This window comes from Silurus aristotelis (genome assembly GCF_946808225.1).
Source record: "Silurus aristotelis genome assembly, chromosome: 16".
Lineage (NCBI taxonomy): Eukaryota > Metazoa > Chordata > Actinopteri > Siluriformes > Siluridae > Silurus > Silurus aristotelis.
This window is the reverse complement of record NC_139589.1, coordinates 18,895,202-18,918,305: the sequence shown is the minus strand read 5'-3', so window position 1 is coordinate 18,918,305 and position 23,104 is coordinate 18,895,202. Positions and strand designations below refer to the sequence as shown.

The 23,104-nt window shown below is 35.7% G+C and overlaps 1 protein-coding gene across 5 annotated transcripts; it reads right to left on the bottom strand.

The window, feature by feature from the left end:
- Nucleotides 1-1,391: 1,391 nt before the first annotated feature.
- On the bottom strand, nt 1,392-22,026 carry LOC310738660 (pyroglutamylated RF-amide peptide receptor). Of its 5 annotated transcripts, none has more exons than XM_083563815.1 (8): nt 12,072-12,278; nt 10,277-10,719; nt 9,631-9,789; nt 9,349-9,410; nt 8,208-8,440; nt 6,822-6,919; nt 2,623-2,932; nt 1,392-1,860 (listed from the first exon to the last, which is right to left on the bottom strand). In XM_083563815.1, the coding sequence occupies exons 2-8, from the start codon at nt 10,605-10,607 to the stop codon at nt 1,788-1,790; spliced, it is 1,266 nt and encodes a 421-aa protein (XP_083419941.1). In that variant the 5' UTR covers nt 10,608-10,719; nt 12,072-12,278; the 3' UTR covers nt 1,392-1,787. The 5 variants fall into 5 exon arrangements, with proteins under 5 accessions (XP_083419941.1, XP_083419942.1, XP_083419940.1 ...); XM_083563816.1 differs by having other exon boundaries at nt 2,697-2,932; XM_083563814.1 differs by lacking the exon at nt 12,072-12,278 and adding an exon at nt 21,982-22,026 and having other exon boundaries at nt 1,392-2,932; nt 10,277-10,726.
- Nucleotides 22,027-23,104: the final 1,078 nt, after the last annotated feature.

Genomic DNA, 23,104 nt, shown 5'->3' with positions numbered 1-23,104 from the left:
AACCTAAAAAGTGTGCAAAATGTTTCTCCAAACTGTTTAATGTTAATAACACCTAGACTTTCCAGACTTTTGTTGCACAGTCCCAACTGTTTCGAGACATGGCGCAGCCATCAAATTTAAAATGACCTTATTTTTTTTTCCTTAAAATGGTACATTTCCTCAGTTTAAACATTTAATATGTTTTCTATTTTCTATTGTGAATAAAATATTGTTTTATAAGATTTGCCGATCAGTTTCTATTTCCATTTTACAGTGTGCACAATTTTTTGGGTTGAAAAAATCTTATGGTTGGGTCTCCACAAACTTTTGAACCACAGAACAATGTATACAATTTTATTGTTGTATATATCAGGACATAATTATTGCCTGTTAACTTAACCAGTAAACTAATTTTCCACCCATTGTTTTGATTTTTTTTTCCCCCAACGTTCCACTTCATTCCAAAGGTGTTCAGTAGGGTTGAGGTCAGAGCTATACAAAAAAAAACTTTCTTTCAGCCACAGCGGACCATCCGCATGTTTTTACACTGGATGCCCTTCCTAACGCAACCCTCCCCATTTACCCGGGCTTGGGACCGGCACTAAGGCTTGTGCAACCCTAATGGCTGGGGTTGGTTCCCTGACCGGGGATCGAACCTGGGCCGCAGCGGTGAGAGCGCCACATCCTAACCACTAGACCACCAGGGAACCAACAGGTTAAAATCTTTCATTTTAACCCATGTACACCATATAAGATAAGATTATACCTTTATATCTTCAGAGAGATCACTTTGTGCAAAGAGGCTTTGTCATGCTGGTCTCCTAATTCAAGTGAAGGCAAAATGTAATTTTACTGCATCCATAGTCTGGTGTCCCAATTTGTTTGTCTATATAATGTATTTTTTTAGGTTAATGCTTAATGTTTTTTTTTTCAATTTCAAAAAAATATGATTGGAATGATAGGAAATATTTGCGAATATTTTCATTACACAGCATCCCAACGTATTATGGAACGGGGTTTTAAAAGATTTTTTTTTTTTAAATAAATATTAAATAAATATTTATTTATTTAAAGTTTATCAATAGTTAAAGCTGTAATAAAGCCCTGTGTAATGTACCATGAAGGATAATTGGAGCATTTCCAAATACATCCAGTGGGCTCATGAATAGATTCTTTTTATTTTGTTTATTATTTTTTTTTAAATAATGTCATATATCAGTAGTCTGTACATAGAGTAGTTTTCTGTCTGGCCTTCACAAGGCCTAATTTATTCTCCTTGGCATTTCATTTAATGACTGTCCAAACACTGCTAATGTCTGATCGAACAAAACCTCTTTGAACAGTTCCTGCAAGAGTGATTGAGGACGCTTGATTTTCTTCAGGCTTTGTATCGTAAATTATTTATTCGGAGATTATTGTGGCAGACGGAATAGTCTATTATGTTCCAAATCCAATTTATTGTTTGGTTTCGACAGTGACTTCACACAAAAGGACAGCTTCTTGTTTACCATAAAAACAACACACAGAGGAAAAACAGTTTTCATACACATAACAGAAGACTTTGACATTTGAAGGACAATAAACAGTCTCAATGAAGTTCTATAAGAACATTTTTACACTGAAATTCTCAGAATGTACATTAATCCTGAGTGTGGTTTGAGGTCCAAGTAGAATGCCCATGTTCTTCCCATGTCCTTATTGATCTGCTACAGGTTTCTCAGTTTCCTCCTACCATCCTCTGTGTTATTGGCTAGTCTGAATGGTATCCATGGTACTCTGTGATGAACTGGCTTCCCATCTATTTTGTATTACTGCCTCGTCCTTCTTTTCTTTCCTGGAATAGGGTCCGGGTCCGTCGCAACCATGCTACGGATAGAGCTGCTGCGGAAGAGAAATGCATTAGTACCACAAGAGGTGTTTATCCGTGCATTGATTCCTTACATTTGCACTGATTTGAAGTGAACAGCATGTTCTTTCTTGTTGCATATGGAATCAGGGTCAAATGTTGCTCGCTCTGTTTGAATTTCATGAACTGGTTGCTATGATGATTTCATTCAGAATGTCAGAGTGTGAGCAGAATATTTGGATCTGTCAAGCCATAAATTGGCTCATCATATGCATGGGAATAATTCAATAGATTCCCAAAATAGACAGATAGATTACCAGGTATATGGATTTTCACAGGCATTTCTTTCTCACTGGAGGAAATCTAGACAAGAGTTGCCTCATTTACCAAGTACCACAGTAACATTGTGGCTTGATCATTGTCTTTCCTGACCAAGTGGAATTATTAAAGCATAGACCCCCATATGCCATGAACACATCAAATATGGTGACATTATATCTAATCCAAGACTGTAAATCATTTCAATTCAGTGGTAAGTAAAATACAATGAAGGGTACACAAAGTATCCTTCTGTATATTTGGTTTGAGTGTCAGACTGTAGGATCTCAGATTTTCAGAAATTTTCTCCCTGAAAATCTCCTCTAGACATTTATCCAATTGGAATTCCTGCTGTCTTCTGATCCGATCTGTATGTAGCATCGATGTGCGGGGGGTCAGTGACGTTAAGAATGACAGTGCTTGAGTTGTTACTGGGCCAAATGGCACCAAGAAGGTTCATGGGGTTGAAGTATTCAGACCTTGCCCCATTGGTCACTGGTGCCACACCATTGTCCATCTCCCAAGCCACTTTGCTCCATGGCTGGACTCTTACTCTTCTTTCTGTCCTTTCTGCTGTGGTCCTCGGTTCCGTGATGGAGATGCCGACTCTGGGCTTCCTTCTCCGTAAGCAGAGTGACCACCTCTGCGTGAGTAGGGCCAGCAAATCCTTTTTGAAGTTGGTGTTGAGGGCAGCGTAGACCACTGGGTTACACACAGAGTTGCTGAAGCCTAGGATCTGCACCAAGCTTAGCAGTAGTAACTCTGAGTCCAGGTTCAGGTTCAGCTTTTCTGCAAGGTTCAATATTGAAGAGAAAACAAATAATGTATCATTCAAAATATTGTTGAATATATAAAATGACATGAATCCATCTTACTTTTCAATAAGGACAAAGAGATTGTTATATTATGCTACTATGTATTGTTCAATTCATTTCTCTCATTTAACATCTCTGTCTGTCATCATATATGAAAGTAGATCCACATAATAATTATACGACATAACACATTATACAAGTTTTTATGTTGCAGACTGTAAAACAAAAGATTAGACTTTTTAACCCATTATGACTTTTAATCCGAAGGTTGTGAGTTTAAATCCCAGCCCCACCAAGCTGCTACTCCTGGGCCCTTGATCAAGGCCCTTAACCCCATAGCTGCTTAGTTGTATAAATAAGATCAATTGAAAGTCGCTCTGGATGAGGGCGTATAACAAATGCCATCAATGTAATGTAAATGTACTACAACTTTTACCTCAGCTACATCACTTAGGTTGAAGTTTTTTAGCTAACACATTCCATTGGATGTAGTTCATATATATAAACATACTAGTTAAACCACCAAAAGCTGTTACATATGGCAACAACAAACAATTGCATCTCCAATTCATGTCTATATATGTATCTATTTGTACCACATTATCTTTACATTCCAAATATTTATTTATAATAAATATAATTTTTTTAAGGACATTTTTAAAGAAAGACAATCAAATGCATTTGTGCTTTATTCAGGTTTGTCCTGCTGCACTCCTGTTGTGTGATTTTTGTCTGCCTGAGAAACGTACAGTTCTGTTTTTAATTTGCTTCAGTGAACACTGATTTAAATCTTCTTCTTCTTTTTCCATTAGGGGTCGCCACAGTGGATCATCTGTCTCCATACCACCCCTGTCCTCTAAATCTACCTCTTTCAACCCAACTACCTGCATGTCTTCCCTCACCACATCCATAAACCTCCTCCATGGTCTTCCTCTTTTCCTCCTTCCTGGTGGCTCCATCCTTAGCATTCTCCTACCGATATACCCCATGTCCCTCCTCTGCACATGTCCAAACCATCTCAATCTCGCCTCCCTCACCTTGTCTCCAAAACGTCCTACATGCGCTGTCCCTCTGATAAACTCATTTCTAATCCTGTCCATCCTCGTCACTCCGAACGAAAACCTCAACATCTTATAAAAGTGAAAATGAAACCTTATCATATATTATAATATATATATCTTTTTTTTTCTTTTAAAGAATGGAAAGGTTAGACTGTGTTACTCCATTCAGCCCAGCTCTGCTGACAAACATCTAACCTTTTCGTTTGCTCTCTATCCAAATTATTTTTAATTTGCACTCAACCTTTAAGCAGTAAACTTAATTTTACTATATGATCAGATACCTTTTCTATTCTGCTTTTATTTCAGGGATCGCTTTTATTTTATTTGAGAAGAAACTGTTACAAAAGTGAGAAAAGGTCATGTCCATAAACATGATGAGAAAGTCCCAAATGTAAAGAGAGCTGAACAAAGTTATAACTTTCAAACATATAAAATGGACTACACAAAGTACCTAAAAATGTCCAGTAAATGCATTACAAATAGCATTAGTTATTCTACAGTGGTTATAACAGTACCCTGAATTTATGTTCCTTTATTTGACTACTTTGTTGATTTGTAAATACATTTGGGGCCATTATCTCTTTCACTGATAATCAATAAACAATCTCTCTATAGATAAGCCTTAACCTTCTGGGAGAACAAAGTGATCCCCTGCCATTGTAGGTTCCATGCTGCTCACTGACATTGATGGCATGCTTTCATTTACCCTTCTAAACAGCTATTAATAGATTTTTGACTTTTTCAAGAATAGACTACAAGAATTAACAACTTATATAACAATTACGTACTTACTTAGTCAAAACAACGACTTAGTAAGTCAAAAATAATTACTTGGTGAGTCACAATAGTGAGATAATCAGTCATAATATAAACTTACCAGGTCAAAACAACAATATACTTAATCAAAATAATAACTTAGTAAGTCATAACAACATGCACTATAGGGATAAAAGTTTGTGGACACATGACCATAAGATTAATATGTGCTATTGAATTTTCAATTCCACATTTAGTCCCTATTTGCTGTTAGAATAACCTCCAGTCTTCTGGGAAGATGTTTCACTAGATTTTGGAGAGTGATTGTGGAGATTTGTGATCATTCAGCCATAAAGGTGTGAGGAGACCTGGGCTTCCAATTTATCCCAAAGGTGTTCAGTAGGGTTGAGGTCAGAACTTTACAGCAGGCCAGACAAGATCTTTTACACCAAGCTATGTAAACCATATCTTCATGGAAGCTGGCTTTGTGCGTAGGAGCATTATCATGCTGGAACAGGTTTGGGTCTTCTAGTTCAAGTGAAGGAAAAAAATTATTCTCTGCATCCAAAGACATCCTATATAATTGTATGCCTTCAGCTTTGTGGTAACAGTTTGGGGAGGAATCACATACGGCTGTAAAATTCCCAATACTTTTGTCCATAAATTATATTAAATCAAAATTATGACTTACGAATAAGTCCGAATAATGACCTTTCATGTCAGGGCTTCCATTATAAACACTTTAAGAAAACTACAGTATTCTTTTTTTCTTTACATAATATATTATAATGTACTTTTATATACTTGTTTAAGTTAAAAACTATGAATTATTATGTGTATTTTTTGCCCTGACTATTAGCATCAATTACGGACTTACCTATGTACTGTATGCATCAAACTTAAAATCATCATCAAATTCTCATATTCTATTCTATAAATAACAGATTGTTTTGTTCATTTTTTTGCAGGAAGGACAGCTGAAACAAACAAAAAAAAAAAATCTTTTTTTTTTTTTATACAACTACATTGAACTTTATTTTGATGGTCTAAAATAACAGCACTGTACAGGATATTGGCTGATAGTATCAGGTGGATCAGCTTTTATGTACTTAAAGTATGCATTTTTTAAAATTAATAAATGGCCTTAATAAGAATAAAAATGAATAGCAGGTGTGTAGAAGAGATAAAAAGAGTGATTGTGTGCGTATGTGTGTGTGTACTTTTAATCATAGAAGAATAAACATAAAATGGGGAAGTGGAAAATATGTTCACATGTGGGTAGATTTGTGGGTGGCAAAGAGAGCTGAAAAATGAATGAAAAGAAGGGCAATGAACTAAAGGAAATTTGGTCTGGTTATTTCATGGTGGGATATTTTGAATTTGCAAGGAGAAGTGTTATTAAGAGAATGCACTTTAGGACTTGGAGCTGATCTTAAAGACTGCTGGATGGAAATTTCTAGACTTGTGGAAGCTCAGTTGTGTTGTGGGACTTTGGATCAGAAGGTTCTAAGTTCACGTCCCAACATCACCAACCTGCCACTGTTGGGCCTCTATACAAGGCTCTTAACCCTTCACTGCTCAGTCGTATGAAATGAGATTATTGTAAAACTGCCAAATGCCTGAAAATGACTGGTATATTTCTCGAAGTCCACTGCACAATTTTTACTCACTAGTCAAATGAATTTCTATAAAAACAATGTACAGCATAATCTCTTATGTTTTATCAGAAACATTATCATATGATAAAAATGGACATAGGGGCATTCTTTTTTTTCTTCAACTAAGGCTGACTCTAAGGTGCCGGATCACAATCCCTATTGAGGTGATGGAAAAATGTGAGCATCAAGTTTATCAGCCAGTTGTTGTCAGGCGTATAGTGGAAAGCATTTGAAGCATATTTGGACAAAGCCATACCCCATTGTGAGATCCCTCAACACCTTAGAGATCCAGAGGAGTGCCAGTCACAAGACATTAGCTCTGTGTGTGTGTGTGTGTGTGTGTGTGTGTGTGTGTGTGTGTGTGTGTGTGTGTGTGTGTGTGTGTTACCATAGTCCAGCAGCAATGATACGAGATGAAATGGAGCCCAGCAAACACCAAACAGAAGCACCACTGTGGCCATCATTTTCACTGCCTTCCTCTTCCTCCTGGAAACAACAACTTTGATAATCTCATAGCCAATCCAACTACTGCTATGTTTTTTGGACAATGGGAGGAGAACCAGTCGAAACCAAAGCAAACCCATGTTAAGATCGTTCAGTGGCCCAAGCCCACAATCGATCTATGAGGTAGCAACACTCCCTGGTAACAATAAGCATGAAGCACAAATAGACCCTTATTCACCGTTTTGGACTCCTTGATTCCAACAAACAAACTGTCTGGAAATTTGCTTAATGATGAGTCATTTCGTCATCTTTAAAAAGGGTCAACAGATGTGCAGCAGCCTAGCAGTCTGGCAGAATTTGAATAGCTATGGTAGGAACAGAAATGGGGGAACTGCAGAATGCCACACTGCAGAAAAATTTTATTGTTTTCTCAATTTAAAGATGAAACTCAAGAAAGGTTGGACATTGTGAGGAAAGGTCAGCCAAAACAGTCAAAAACTTATTTCTTTTAGATTTTGCACAAAAAAAACACATGGAAAATGCATTTTACCTTTTTTTAATATAAGGTGAAAATGTATGCTTCTGCTAGAGATGATGTACACGGGCTGTAGTGGAAGGATACTTGCGTTGTGCTCATTGGGTTTCTTGCTTTAGTAATGGCATTCATTCTTATGGCTTGAGAGACCTGTCTATGATGCAGTGATCTGTTATACTGTGTTTCTGTATTATATTAAAAGATTCTATAGCCATAGCATCATAATAATTGTATTAAAAGGTGGGCTGATTCAGGTAGGACACTACTGAAGGCCTAGATGTTAAAAGTATTCATTCTAAGGTGAAATGTATTTATTTTAAGGATGTTTCTAATAGAATTAGGAGCAAATATAAAAATAAAAATAGGTAAACCATTCTACTGCTACAGGGATTCTCAAAATCAACTCTTATGTATCATAGACACTTAGAAGCTAATGAAAGCCATTATTATTAGTTTCTGGAAAGTTCAGACTTCATTGATCCAAAATCAGGTACACTAAATTATAGCTAAAATACATGTGCCTCTGATCATTTGTTCTACAAATTATTCTGATGTCAACTAGTCGAGTAGGTGCCATAATTGTGAAAAACTGGAATTTCATATCTTAAGCCTAGTTGGTGTCGAACATTTTGTCCTACACATGAACAAACTTCTTTTGGTTCACATTTATGATTTTCATCCAGACCCCTTCTATAAAAAAATGTCACTGTTGTTTCTGTGTGACATATTCTTTATAACACTGACTTTTGGTTCTTGCATTTCCAGCATTAGTGTTTTAAACGATTATATACTGACCTGGTGATCTTGTTGATCTCCGAGCCTGGCAGCGTTTGAAACACAGCCTCGTGAATGCGGTGTTTGCCCCACAATTCCCCCATGATCTTCCCATACAGGATTGCCATTGTTACCATTGGGACCAAAAACACCATCACTGATAGGCATACGGTGTAACTTCTCCTCCATTGCAGACTTGGCCAGACCTCCAGACAACTGGTGTGCTGAACCTCAAACAGGAAGTCGTATTTTACCTGTAGGGTTAAGAAGTCGGTAGATGTTTCAGGTTAGCTCTCTTTTACTTTGCTAACATTTGAATTTTAAATATTTTATAGAAAATGCATCAGTTTTGGCCTGGTCTATAAAAGACTGATGCAAACTTATACTGAAGTGCTGTAAAATTGGTGCTATGTAGTATTATAGTAGTCACGTCTCTGTCTGCACCAGTATAAACCCTGAATGTTCCCTAGCCAGTCACCAAACTACAAGGCATGAGCGGTGTCAGATGGTGAGTGTAGAAAATGTTTTCTATTTTGCATATTTTAAAATTGACTCCATCAGCAAGACCACAGGCTTATGTTTTTATATTTATATTATATTTTAAAAAATTATATAATGGGCCATTTTATATTATAATTAAGGGCCATTTTATATTATAATTAAGAGTTTTAACTACTTGCTTTAAAAAGAAAAACACTCGCTCTTAGCTTAAATACAGCATTAGGTGTTTGCAATTTATTAACAAGTAGCAATTAATCATGATTTATTCAGGTTTTTTTCCTCTTGAAAATGTACTTGGTTAAACCACTTCACAGTGAATAAAGCCAAAAGGTTCTATTTAGTTGATTGCACCTGATGGAGAAAAAAAATAACTGTAGAACAAAGATTTAGACAGTGTGACTGCATACTGTATATAATGTGAAAATCTTGAAAGCAAAGTACTCCTATTTCTTCCTAAAAGGAAATGCACAATGCATCTCCCCTTTTATCGATCCTGGTGATCCACATATTGCTCAAATAAATTACATGACAAAATTCTTAGAGCTAATGGCTCAATCGACTAGAACAATGGTCATCAACAAATCAAAGGTAACATTTAATTATGTTTTAACTGGAAATCAAGCAGAAAACGGATGGATAATGCCAAAAATCGGACACATACCTCTACCTTCTGGACAAACCACATCGGAGCTGCAATTGCCAGTGCGACCAACCACACAGCCACTGGAAGGCAAATGCAAAATTTTAAATCGAAGGAATTAACATTATTTAGGTTTCATTTAATAGCTACAAAATTTTAACTTAGAAGTATTGAGTATTACAATATATGGACAAATATTTTGTATAGTGTAGTTATATCTGGACCAATGCAAACTCCAACACACTGAGAAAGTTTTTGCATGAAAACTACCATATTGGAACACAGGTATGTTTTATCACTCACCGACCATCATGATGGAGCTGTGAAGGATGTAGCTGTTGCGGACATGAAGAGGGTACAAGATCCCCTGGAAACGCTCCACAGCGATACAAGTCATGGTCAGAATGCTGGTTGCTATAGCAGTCACTTGAAGGAAAGGGACCAGCTTACATAGAAAGTCACCTGCAGAGTCAAGGGTTTGCATATGAGGGTGTCTGATTATGTCTGAATGCTTATAAATAGTGTGTTTTTATGTGCTTTGATGAACAAATATTGATCTGGAATCTTTGGTAACCTTTGGTTATTTTTTATCATTTGTGTGAGTACAGTTACTGAATATTGAGTCCTAGGCTACTGAATAATTTATGGTAATGCATCAAAAACGATGTGCTTTTAATTTAAACAAATGTGCATGCAAATAAACTACATTAAACCTGTCCAGCTAGAAATCACTGTATATTAAAACATAAAATCTCGATTAGAAAATTTATTAACAATTTAATCACTAAAGAAGAAGCCAACTTTATAACCATTTAAATAACACAAATGAGCCAAATGCAAACTGAAGTTGGAGCAACTCAGGATTTAATCCTCATTCACCGAAAATGTTGCTGAATATTGAGATTATATAAATACTGATGGCACAAGGCCAAATGTGTTGAAAGCGTACCTGCCAGCCAGTTGTTAAAGAAGTGCTGCAGCAGGGAAGCAGGCACACACACAATCCCAATGAGAAGGTCACTAAGTGCCAGCGAGCAGATGAAGAAAGTGCTTGGGGACTGAAGCGCTTTCTTGCGGCACATGAGGGCCAGCACAGCCCCGTTTCCAACCACAGCAAGCAGGAAAATAAGCACATAGAGCAGCCCGAATACAGGTACCAGGGCAGCTGGAAGCCTGGGCACAGACACCAGAGGTGGTATAGAGAAGTGTTGGATGAACTGCCAACGAGAGAGGTTTGATGCCTTCAGCATCATGTCCAACAAATCTGAGGTAAGGTTCATTTTTATGATCTCAAAGTCTCAGGGTTTTGGTCCAAGTCCAAATGTAAACATAATGAATGGAGATCTGACAGCTCCGGACTTGTATTGTTGATGATGTGAAACTGAATAATGCCTGCAAACTTAAAACACAAAACAGAACAGAAATTAATGGAAGATTAGCTTTTTGTCCTCTGGTTATATATTTGTTCTAGAGATGAAAAAACTGTAGAAAACCTAAAGTATGAAGGATTTTTACATATTAAACATCTATTTTCCATAGGTACAATAAATAGCTAGAACCAAGCATATGCCACACTTATTTCTCTTTTACAGCTCCTTATTCCAATCCGAATATAATTTTGCAGATGTGCATGAGCTTTTAATCCCATTACATCTGCTGCCTATGATAAAAATAAATGGCTTCCAGGGTTTTCTTAATTACAATATAAGCGTCTATGAATATAGAACAGGTAAACAAATGCAAACAGGAAAAATGTGGGAGAAGCAATAAGTTTGTTTGAGACAATATGGGACATATTTCCAACACTTACAGGAGCACAGTTTTTATGTGCTGCTAAATGAATAAAAAAAAAAAAGTATAATCGGCCTAATTATATTTGTTTTATTATATTGCTTATATCAAACAATGCAACAAAGAGAGGAATTACAGAATAAAAATGGTATCCACAAATTCTGGGTGTTATACAGGATTTTTCTGCATAAAGTCATGCAGAGAAAGACAATAACATCTTATTCCTGTATCTGTATTAAAACATGATACATTGTTTTCCAACAAAAATATAGATCATACTGATGACAGGTTTTGGATACCACCCCCTGATCTGTCCTGTTGTGTCTTCTGTCCATCAGTGTATTTATTTATTTATTTATGTATTTATTTATTTATAAGCCAAAAAACAAGAAAGCTAATGGAGCACAAGAGTAAAAGATTCACTTTTCTAAGCTATTCTCACAATAAACTTCACTTTGACCATGCAATTTTTGTAACCCTTTTAACTAAATATTGAAATGCTTAAAAAATGTTTCACACAATAGAATAACCTTTAGATAAAATTCCCAGAAACCTGGATAAAATCTATAATAATCAACATTGGTGAATATTTTAGCCATCTAAATTAATAAAAATTTATAAAGATGATCATCATTGTTATCATCATCAACATCAACAACAACAATAATAATAATAATACCAAATAATAATAATAATTCATCATTTTTATTATAGCTAAACAGTCTTCCCATTATGGATACTACTTTATATCTACCGAAGAAATAGAGTGCATGGGATGTGTTGTGATGTTTTTATTAATATTTTTTTATTGGTTGATAAATATTCATAATTGGTGAATTTAACTTCTGGACAGGTCTACGCATGCGTCAGGAAGTTGAGCAGTTTTTAGTGTTAGATATAAAGCTAATATTTTACAGGTAATGCTGCGGGTCATGCAAAGCCATGTGACTTACCTTCATGTAGTATGTCTCGAGCTCGTCTTGAGTGAAAAACAGAAAGCCAAGTTTCTTGTTTTCTTACATTTTAGACGATCGAGTAATAAAAATCGTTTTAGACGTCCTCCTTAAGGATTCTCGCCAGTCTGTGTCTAGAGTCAGGTTCCCTGTGGTTCTTCCTACAGATTAACGCTGCGCTGCTGCTGTCTGACCAGCGGGGGCAGCATTTCCTTCTGTTTACCTGCTCACTAAGACTGAGGCAGAAAAAAACGCTCAATGGTAACTGTGCCCTGGAAATTCAACCAAAATAAATTCATTTTGTGTTACTTCTGCTAACTTGTTATTTAGCCATTATTTCCTGCATCTATTAAGTAAGAAATCATTTAAAGAGCAGTTCTGTACATTACTTTAAATATTATAATACACACAAGAAACCGCAGTTGCATAATGGTGGTGCCGTGTCCCGATTCCTGTTTCTTAGGTTTGAAGTCATTTTTTGTGTGTGAAGTCACACAGTACCTTTCATTAATCATGTTGTAATCCAAAAAATTTTAAGTTTTAATTTCAACTGTCAATCAAATTACAAGGATAGATAGATAGATCGATAGATATTGAGGCTGTTCGAGCTGCCATCGTGAGGAGTGATCAAGTCAAGAGGCTTTTATTGTCATTTCTACTATACACAGTGGTACACAGTACACAGTAAAAACGAGACAACGTTCCTCTGGGACCCTGGTGCTACACTAAACAACAACATAAAGCTACGGCTATCACGGCTCTATTCCACAATTATGCATCCATGTTGTAATAAAATCACGACTATATATACTACATATGAAATGGAATATAGGTATTGACATTAAACAATGACACTTTCTTTAAACAAAAGACGGTCACCACATAAGAAAGACACATTTTTGCTTTGTTTTGTAATTAATTAATTAAAAAAATATTGGAAATAATGTATCTGTGCATTGCTAACAAATTACAATTAACAGTGCTATGACAACAATATGACAAACAGGTTAAACATAGTTATATGCATTGCCAAAAATGTGACCAGCAGTGTGTTGCTTAGGAATCATTGGAGCGACTATCACAGAGCATTTAAATATGGTTTAAACAATCTATTAAGTATATCTTATGCTGCCCTCATACATGCAGCAAAGTTACTGTTCCAAGATGCCAGTCAACGAACTATGCCAGTTTTTCTATGTAGCGAATGTACCATGTAGTCCTTATATAGTCACTAGAAGTTGCCAGCTCTTACTGAAAGTGAATGTTCACTGGACATTTTGTTGCTGTATGTCGCTGTGCTAACTAACACTGTGCTGCAAATATTCCCCCTAAATTAATTCATATAATGTGTAACCGATCCTGCTAATTAACTCACACTACTGGTCTGTACAGTGGGTATAAATATTATAATATTCACAAGACTAGAGAGCTCACACAGTAATGACAATTAATCATGTTATTTAAAGAAATAAAATTCAAACCCTCACTGAAAGTGAATGTTCTCTGTCCATTCTGTTGCTGTGAGTCACCACATGTGTGACCATAACGTGGAATGGTCCATAACTTGGAATTAGAAATTCTAGCTATCTTCAGTAGATCAGCGCCAAACTGCTTAGCTAACCAATGAGATGGCCCTCAAATGACTCCTTTATTCATCTTCATAACCTTTTTATCTCTGTAAAGATGCTTTGTAAAAATTGTTTAAAGAGCTATACAAATAAAACTGAACTGTATTGAATTGCACTCCAAATAAATGTAATGAAAATGTTTAATTATTATTATAGTAAAAAATCTCTGCATATATATTGGATGTAGCTGTAATTAATTTTCATTAAAGGTCGAATTAATATATCCTTATTTATTATCTCCTGGTACACTGTCACCCACGTATTTTTAAACAAGCAGCAGTTCAGTTCAGTTTAGCCTGACTCATGCATGCACCAAACATACATCTTTGTATTTTCACTAGAACCGATTCTCTATTGTTTCTGCAGCACAGATACTTACAAGGTATACTTGATGTGCTTCAATTACAGTTGCACGGTGTATGATTAATTGCGTTAGGTAATCATGTATACAAAATACAGATGAATCGTCAGCTAAAGAACAGGACGGCTCTTTAGAAAGGCCGGTCGGCTCCCAAGGTCTCAAAGAGTTGAGTCATTTACAAATGACATAAATGAGTATGTTGTTGTGCGGCTTTGCATTTTATTGTGTGCTTTTATTCTGCCATTTACTATTTATGTACTTGCTTAACTCAAAGACATTTCCTGGTATTTGAACTTGTGGTAGTTGTCCTTACTGTCATAACAGATGTCCTTAGATTTTATTTCAGTTCGCCATTTACCTAAAGTAGTTTTTGTCTATGTTATCAGTCACTTTCATCTTGTTTTTCTTTTTCCGGTTTTTAGTTTTATATTCATGCAAAAGTGTATTTAGTACAAAATCTAAATATTGGATTTAAAAAATACAGATTAAGTTCCAAAGTTGGACATTTAAATTCTGCCTCCACTCTGTATATGTGCAGAGTTTGTTTACTCCACGTTTTGGGGACTTCCTCTGGGTTCATTGGTTTCCTCCACTAGTCCAAAGAGATTAATTGTAGGCTGGTTAGCCTACATTTCCAAATTCTCTGTAGTGTGACTGCCTTGTCTAAAAATCAGCACTTAATGTTGTAAGTGTAAAAGCTCAAAATGAGTTTTGACCCTGAAGTGAAATGCATGTTTCCCTTTTTGCATTTCTGTGTGTGGTTCCATCCAGTTCTCTGTAATCCACACTCCCAACATAATGTTAGTAGTTGAATTGTAGCTCGATAATGCTTGATATTCAGAAATGGCAAAATTGCAACCTCGTTAAACTTTAATAAATTTAGAAAATTGTTTTGTATTAAAATATTATAATGATGTAAGGTCCAGTTACCATAGTGACACTAAAACAGGTAGTAGTAATGGCTACTTTTTACCTTAGTACATGTCAGGGCCAAAACTTCTTTACTTTACCTTCAGAGAAAATTTTTTGACAGTACTTCAACTTTTACCAGAGTTTTTCAAAACATGAGTATCTGTACGTCTACTTAAGTGAAGGATGTGTTTACTTTTGCCACCTCTGCTCATGCTGCAATCATTGTGCTGCAGCCCCAGCCACTTGTCTGATTCAATTTAATTTTAGCTTAGAAACAAAGTACAATACATACAAAAAAAATATAGAATTCTAAAAAAAATATTTCATAATCTATCATATGTTTGCTTATGGGAAACAGGGTTAGGGTTGGGTTTGGCTGTGGTAAAGAAAACTAATATAGATTTATTAAAAACTTAACACTTTTCTAAATATATTACAAGTTACAAGTTTGCCTAAATCAAATAAAAAAACGACAAAAATGTTTTTTAATTAAAAGGTTGTTTATTAAAATTGGTTGACAGAATCTTTATTATTTTGCTATCATTGTCACTGAATTCATAAAATTGGAATAAAAAAATTATATGGCATGAAAGGTCAAGTGTCACAATATTTTGTCCATATAGTGTAGGTATTTGTTGGTGTGTTGATTTTATTTTATTTTTCAGTTCTTTACAGAGATTAATCTATTTTGAGGGACACTTTTGGCATTTTTCATCAAAGTAAACTGCTTTACTTATTTCTGGTTTGTATTTACATTTCAAAATTATACTTTATATTCCTAAACTTTGAGAAGAGATACTATTTTATCTTTGAGAAAACATTTATCAAAGCATAACATTTTTTAAAGGTAAAATAGTGGTAGCTCTTGTGCTACCCTTTAACTCTATTGTGATGTGGAAATTGGTGTCACATAAGATTCGAGAGGCAGATGCAAATAAAAGAACGTTTTAGTGCAAACATGCAAGATGAACAAACATGAATGTAATCCACAAAATAAATGACTAAGCCCATGACTGAGGAAAGTGAAAACCTGAATGTGAGATAAGAACATGCCATGCCATGATACAGCACCCCTGGAGCACTAAGGGTTGGGGGGCCCAAGAGAGGCAGCTTTTTTAATACCAGAGCTTGAACCTCGACCTTTAGATCAGCAACCCAGAGCTTTAAACACTCAGCTACCACCTCCTGACATTGATATGTGTTTAACTGTTAGTTATGTAAAATTAGAACTTAAAGGATGACAAACATTTCTATGGATTTTTTTATTTTATTCAAACTGATAGTGTTGGCAAAGAAATGTAAAAGTCTTGTCTTTTGGGAATCGTATAATCTCCTAAATAAGCTTTAAAATGTCTCTGGCTCTCTATGAATGGTTTTTTTTGTGTTAATGACTCTTATAGGTAGATTTCCCATTCATATGCCCAATTATTGCTATAAGGTACTTTGTGTATACAACGTTCTAGAACTTTCTTCAAAACCCATATCAATCTGATCCAAGGCAAAAACAGCAGAGGATGAAAAGAGAAACAGTAAAAGAAACTGATAAGAACTAATTATTTCCTATATGCTGTATATTAGAGAGCGAAAGAGCATATAAAAAAGCAAGTTAAAGATAGAGAATTACACAAGGTGGAGGTGAATGAACAAATCAGCAGGGAGTTAATCCTGTGAGAAAGAGGCAGAATATAATAGAATCGACTAAAATAAAAATGAAATGCAATAAGAATTATCATAAAAATTGGATATAAATAGTAAAATATGGTTGAGAGAGAGGGCAGTACAAAGTAAAAGAGGCAATAAAATGCAAGATGAGGTGCATTGCACTGCTAGCCCTGAGTGCACATCTAAAAAGCACAAGGGAATAGAATGGTTTTTAACCTTGAATTCAATATTGCTAACTTTGGAATGGATATTAGGTTCCAGTTATAGGAGAGATAAAATGCAACGTCTTCCTGTTCGGTTTTGACTCTAGGCAAACATACAAACCTGCTCTGATTTTAGATGAGTTTATCCCTTGGTCCTGGTGCAATCTTCACAAATCACAGTCATTTGGACTTCTCGGGGTCCATTAAGAGCCCAAAGCAGAAAATTAGGTGGATGGGTCTTCATTTCATTCACAGCATGGGATAATCTTCTAGCACAAAAGCTCCACTCCATGTAAACTTTGAAGAGGTTGCATGCTTTATGTATGCCTCTCGTCTTCTTTTCAGAAGGAGAAAAATCCTACTTATGTAATTATGTTAAAATGTGCTTCAAACAAAAATGAAAGCATGGTGTCCACAATGTTCATGTCACTGCAGTTTGATATACAAATAAAAATCTCACTGCATTAGGGCTGTATTTGGTCACATTCCAAAATTACGGGAGTAGAAAGAGCTTTTCAATATTTTTCTTTGGCTGGACCACATTTCAAATATTCAAAGACAGATATATCTGCTTGCGTCAAATATATAACAATGAGTATTGCCTATAAAACGGGCCAGCACTTACATTCCTCAAAACATTTCTCTCATCCCACATTGCACCACACTTTCTCCACCATTGTTTGACTGATCCCACTGTTTCTAGCGTACAGATTAGGCCTGCCTAAAGGCCCAGCAAATGGGGACTACATATTTTATATAGAAATGTTATGCTGGTATGTATTCATAAAATAAATGTATGTATAAAATGTACATACTGTATTTGTCATGACTCTTTAAAATGCAGCATGCATCGTGTGAGTGTGCTCATTTCGTTTCTCACTTTCAGCCTAGTTTTGGCCTTCATTCAATTGAAATGTTTCCACTGTAAATAATGTCTTTGTGTCTTGTCTTCCTTTTTGTCCGCTAGTTTCCTCGCACTTTCTAAAATCAGGCTAATAGGTAGATTGGCAACTCTAAAAATACCTACAACTACTGAGACTAAAGTGATTTTATAGTGAGAATGAAGATTTCCCTCAGAAAAATAAGGAAGTAATACGTTTCCTAAGATTGTAGATAATGTTATGGCCCATTATAGAAGGCACTCTGACTTCTTCAGGACCCTTCTGACACTCATACAGGTGGGAAAATACATCAAAGAATTATAATTACAGACATACTAGATATTTAAAACAAATATTTTTCATTGCATTTATTACTACATGTTGGCCCTTATGACAAACGATATTGTTTGTCAGTTTTCATGGATCACTGCAGCAGGATTTTATATTGTCTTTCATTTAACACATACAAAACGTATGCACATTGGAGGAGCTGAGAACTAATCAATCTGTTTGTACACATTAATAGATTTAAAATGATAGATTTCTTATTTCCAGTGGTGGGACAATTCAACAGAGATGCACACTGAAATTCCAGTGTGCATTGTAAGCCATCTATGTGGGAGCAATGAAATGACGAAGTCTTCTTCATTCTGAAAATTTTGGAACTCAAATCAAACAATTATTTCTTGTACTTGCTTCACCTCATAGTGTTAGAGGCATTTTTTTGCACAGCTGATAAAGCATTGTTGTCCAAAATGCGTTGAAATAGACACTGAAATTTTACTACAGCTGTAACAAACAAACCCTAATCATCCTTTCAGACAAAAAGACACAAAAAACACTAATTACAAAAAAGGAATAGCACACAAAGAAAAGATGATAATGCCTAAAATAAAGCTAAAGGATTGTATAACAACTAAAACACAATTTCTCTTATACTTTTCTGTGAAAAAAATGCCAAACATTTGATCCACTTATCCCCACACTGCTAATCTGCCACTGTTGTGCCCTTCAGTGATGTCCTTAGTAAATGTAATTTGGCTTTTTGGCATTCAGGGTATTTTTCCTAGATGTTTTATGACAGATGAAGTCTGTTAGATTTTAGTTATGATTATAATAATAGTAATGAATTTGTATACTGTGTCAGATGCTGTTTTGTTTGCTACTATCCTGCTGGGATGTATTCACTGGTCACTGTATTCAGAGTGCTAGTCCTGCTGTTTTGCTCATCATTCGGTGCCAGTCTGTTGGATTCTAACAGGGGGTTCCAAGTTGTTGGTTTTTTTTGCTTCATTATAGTGTTATTTATGCATCAGGTGTTTGTCTGTATTTTTTATCTTCTTAATACAGTAGGTGGCTGAGCACTCTGAGCATTCTGCAATTATTTTATGCAAATATTGTGTCAACTCAAAAAATGCATTAGGCTTCATATTTATTCATATCATTTTTTGTACATTTTGTCTTCCTATGCCAGAGACATAGATAAATATTTCTGGGTTTTGACATGAATGGATGGATGTTGTGTTTGTTGTTTACTTTTACTTCTAGAAAAAAAAAAACAGACGGGTGCTGGTGTTAAGCGTAAGTCAAGGCAATGTTTTTCTCTTTTTCTTTATTTGTCCTTTACACAGACCAGGGCTTCCTTTTAAAAAAAAATACCAAAGCAGTTCTATTTAATGGAGAGACACTTAGCAACCACCTTTATATTGTAAAAGTTATAAGCTACATTTTCCAAACATTGCAATGCTCATGATCCCAAACCTACCTTCACTTGGACTGGCACTGCCATACATTTCCTCACTTTCAATCACCAGACTTCTGATCAATGAACGGAAGCAATGTTTCTGACAAATTCTTACTATCTAATCAAGATGGAAAAAAACATGGTTTCATTGGGATCTTTTAGGCTCAAACTAAATGATCAGGTGCGAAAATTGACCATCAACTCAAAGTGTATAATTTCATATTTTAATGTGCAAAGGCATCCAACTCGCCCATTTAACTAAGCGACCTGTTCTTCAAGAGGTTTTTGGGTGCTGTTCAATTCCATGAACTCTTTAGTTCTGATTATTTAGGAAGTACATGACATCCATGCTATATTCGAGTCTGACTGACAGATAAATGCTTTGGTGTGTGGTCCAGGATTCATCTTAGAACAGCCTTTTTTTGTCATGTATATATTATGCATTCTTCACAAACCTCCTCTTCTTAGAAAGTTGTGATCAGATTTAATGGTCTTGCTCAAGGGCTTAACAGTGGCAGCTTGGCACACACAAACCACCTTCACAGTAACCCAGAGCCATTACTGATGAACCACCATTATGTATGCAATCCTTATTAAACTGAAGCTCATTCTCATGCAATGATAGTTAGCGAGATGACAGTGAGAGAGGACAAATGTGGAAGATTAAGAAATGCAGCTTGAAGGTTTTGCATGGGGAACAGTAAACATTGCAGCAGATGTCGATGGCATGCATTAGATTTACTGTTAAACCTTTATGGCTGGGAAATTTTGCAGATTCTACTTACCTTGCTGGTGCTGGTTGGGCAGACAACTGTTGATCTTTTAATGTCCATCACAGGTGACGTTTCTAACAATATGTGGTTCCTCCCACAAAATTTGGCTACAAACTTGGGGGCACACATTTGTGTAGAATGTTCATAATTCCCTTCACTAGGAGACCCAAGCCTTTTCCAGCATGACGATACCTCTGAGCACAAATTAAGTTTTTGTAAGATATAGTTACATGGGTTGGAATGTAAGTTGTTTGCTATAGAGCTCAACCCTACTGAACATTTTTTATATGAATTGGAATGCTGACTGCACCCCATGCCTTGTTAGTACCAAATTGTACTAATGCTCTTGTGGCTAAATAAGCACAAATCTACAGAAGCAAACTCCAAAATCTAGTGGAACATCTCAGAAGAGTGGAGGTTATTATAACAGCAAATGAAGACTAACCAGATATCTACTACGTCTACAGTGATAATCTGGAGAAAATATAAATCTGGAAATGAAAAGATTTACAGTTTAGAAACTTCAACACCAAAGAAAATGTGCAACATTTTTACTATGTAATATTCAAGATGCTGGATCATTTCTAGGTGACTATTTAAATCTAAATACATATTTGTGATATTGACAATGGTAACTCTTTTGTACAAAAGGTTATATTTTCTGTGAGTCTTCCTTTGAAGCATGTGTTCAGACAACACACTGAAGGATTTGACCTGAACATTTGAACATGGGTCATCAGGTTTTCTACGAACTCGTAGCATGTGTAAGCTCAAGTGCACACTGTGATTAAAAGAGGTTTGTGCGTTGAAAATGTAAACGCTGCAGCTGCAATTATCAGTAAATTCTTCCAAGCACCGTTCCAATTTTAGCACAAAAAGAAAGAGCACTTTATATTAGAAAGAAATAGCCAACTTAACCAATAATTTGAATTAAATGGCAGAAAATGTACATCAGACAGACTATCAAAAGTAGCTAAAGAGAAAAACCCCTAACAAAGAACAGTTGATGACAATAATCAAAGCATAAACTGCCAAAAGACAGTTGGAGAATAGAAGCCAATTTTGGGCTTGAATAGGTCTGTGACCTCTCTTTTAACTGTCCATGATGGAGCCTCAATTTTCTAGGACAGAAGAATGTTGTGAACTTCTTTGCTGTCCATCTGTGATGATTGTGTAACACCACAAAGGCTAACAGCACAAAGTGTCCTAAAAGCATGAATTGAGAGGGTGACAAGGCACAAAGGTGCTTATCCAACTCGTATTTGTAGAATCCCATGTTTTAATATACTCTGTAAACTGCTATTTACAGTTGACAGCAGCCACCTAAAAATATTTAACTGGATTTTGGTGTCAGTTAAATTGTTCATTTCCTAGCATGTTTCATTTGCGTGCAAATGTGGTAGGAATTATTTTTTGTTTTGTTTTTTGGAGGCATCATTTGGGTTGGGCTATAGTACAAACCAAAGGTGAAATTTAAAAACAAGTAATTAACTTGATCTTTCTTTGTAGATACTTCAAATCAAATGCATAAAACAGAAAAAAATGCATCTTTTCTAATCCTAAAAATCTGGCACAAGATTTACAAAGCTGTGAAAAATTCTCCTTTCTTTTTGCATATTTTCATACTTAAATTATTCAGATTATCAAGCAAATTCTAATATTACACAAAGATAAACTGAGTGAATACACATGTAGTTTTTAACTACTAATTTCATTTATTATAGGAAAAAAGCTGTCCAAACATACCTGGCCCTATATGAAAAAAGAATCCCTACCCCTTGCTGAATCAACCTGTGATCAACCACATTTTTTGGAAAGCAGAGTTAAATTTTACATGCCACACCCAGGCCTGATTACTTCCAGACGTGTTGATTTAAGAAATTACTTAAATAGACACTGTCTGAAAAAGTGAAGCACACTAAAAGATCTCAAAAAGCAACACATTATGCCACAATCTAAAGACGTTCAATAAAAGATGACAAAGAGGTTGACTTTCTGGACAGTCTGGAAAAGGTTACGAAGTCATTTCTAAGGCTTTGGGACTCCACAGAATCAAAGTGAGAGCCATTATCTATAAATATATATAGTCTTATTATCTGTTTTCTGAGCTGTTGGAGTGAAAAGTTTTGTGAACACTCTTCTCACACTTCAATGAGCTACAAAAATGCATCTTATGTTGCACACAGCTTGAGCTTGTGATTAATGTACTGGGCACAGCTATAATGTTTAAGATACCAGTGCCCCAGCCCCCTGTCCAAGTTTGTCTGTGAAATAAAAAATAATGTCAGCAGAATGTAAGAGTGGGCCACTAAAGTTCAGCCTTCACCTGAGCCAAGGCCTGTTGACACAGCTGCATTTAATGGGTGATCTGGCATTAACATTTTAAGTGAGGTCATTTAAAGGGCTTGTGGGTAATGTCTGAATAATTAGACACAAACCTTCAGGACAGTTTTAGAAACTGCCTTGTCTCACTTTTAGCTCTTGAGTCTCAGGCAAGTTCCAATCAAAGCCAACTTTTGAATTTGGATAGGGTCTTGTACAGTGCTGGATGAACTACACAAAGCATGTACTTGAGTAAAAGTAGAGATACGGTAGGTAAAATATTACCCCGGTAATTGTGCTCCCTTGGAACTTTTACCTGAGTAAACGAACAGAAGTATTTGCCTTTAAATCAGAAGTCAAGAAGATTTTATCCATAAGATTTTTTAAACAAATATAGCTGACGCACTACACAGTGAAATGAAACAACGTTCCTCCAGAACCCTGGTGCTACATTAAACAACGTGTGCAACCTGGTGCAAAGACAACACAAAACAGTGTAAGACAACACAAGACAGTGTAAGACAACACAAGACGTAAAATATCCATA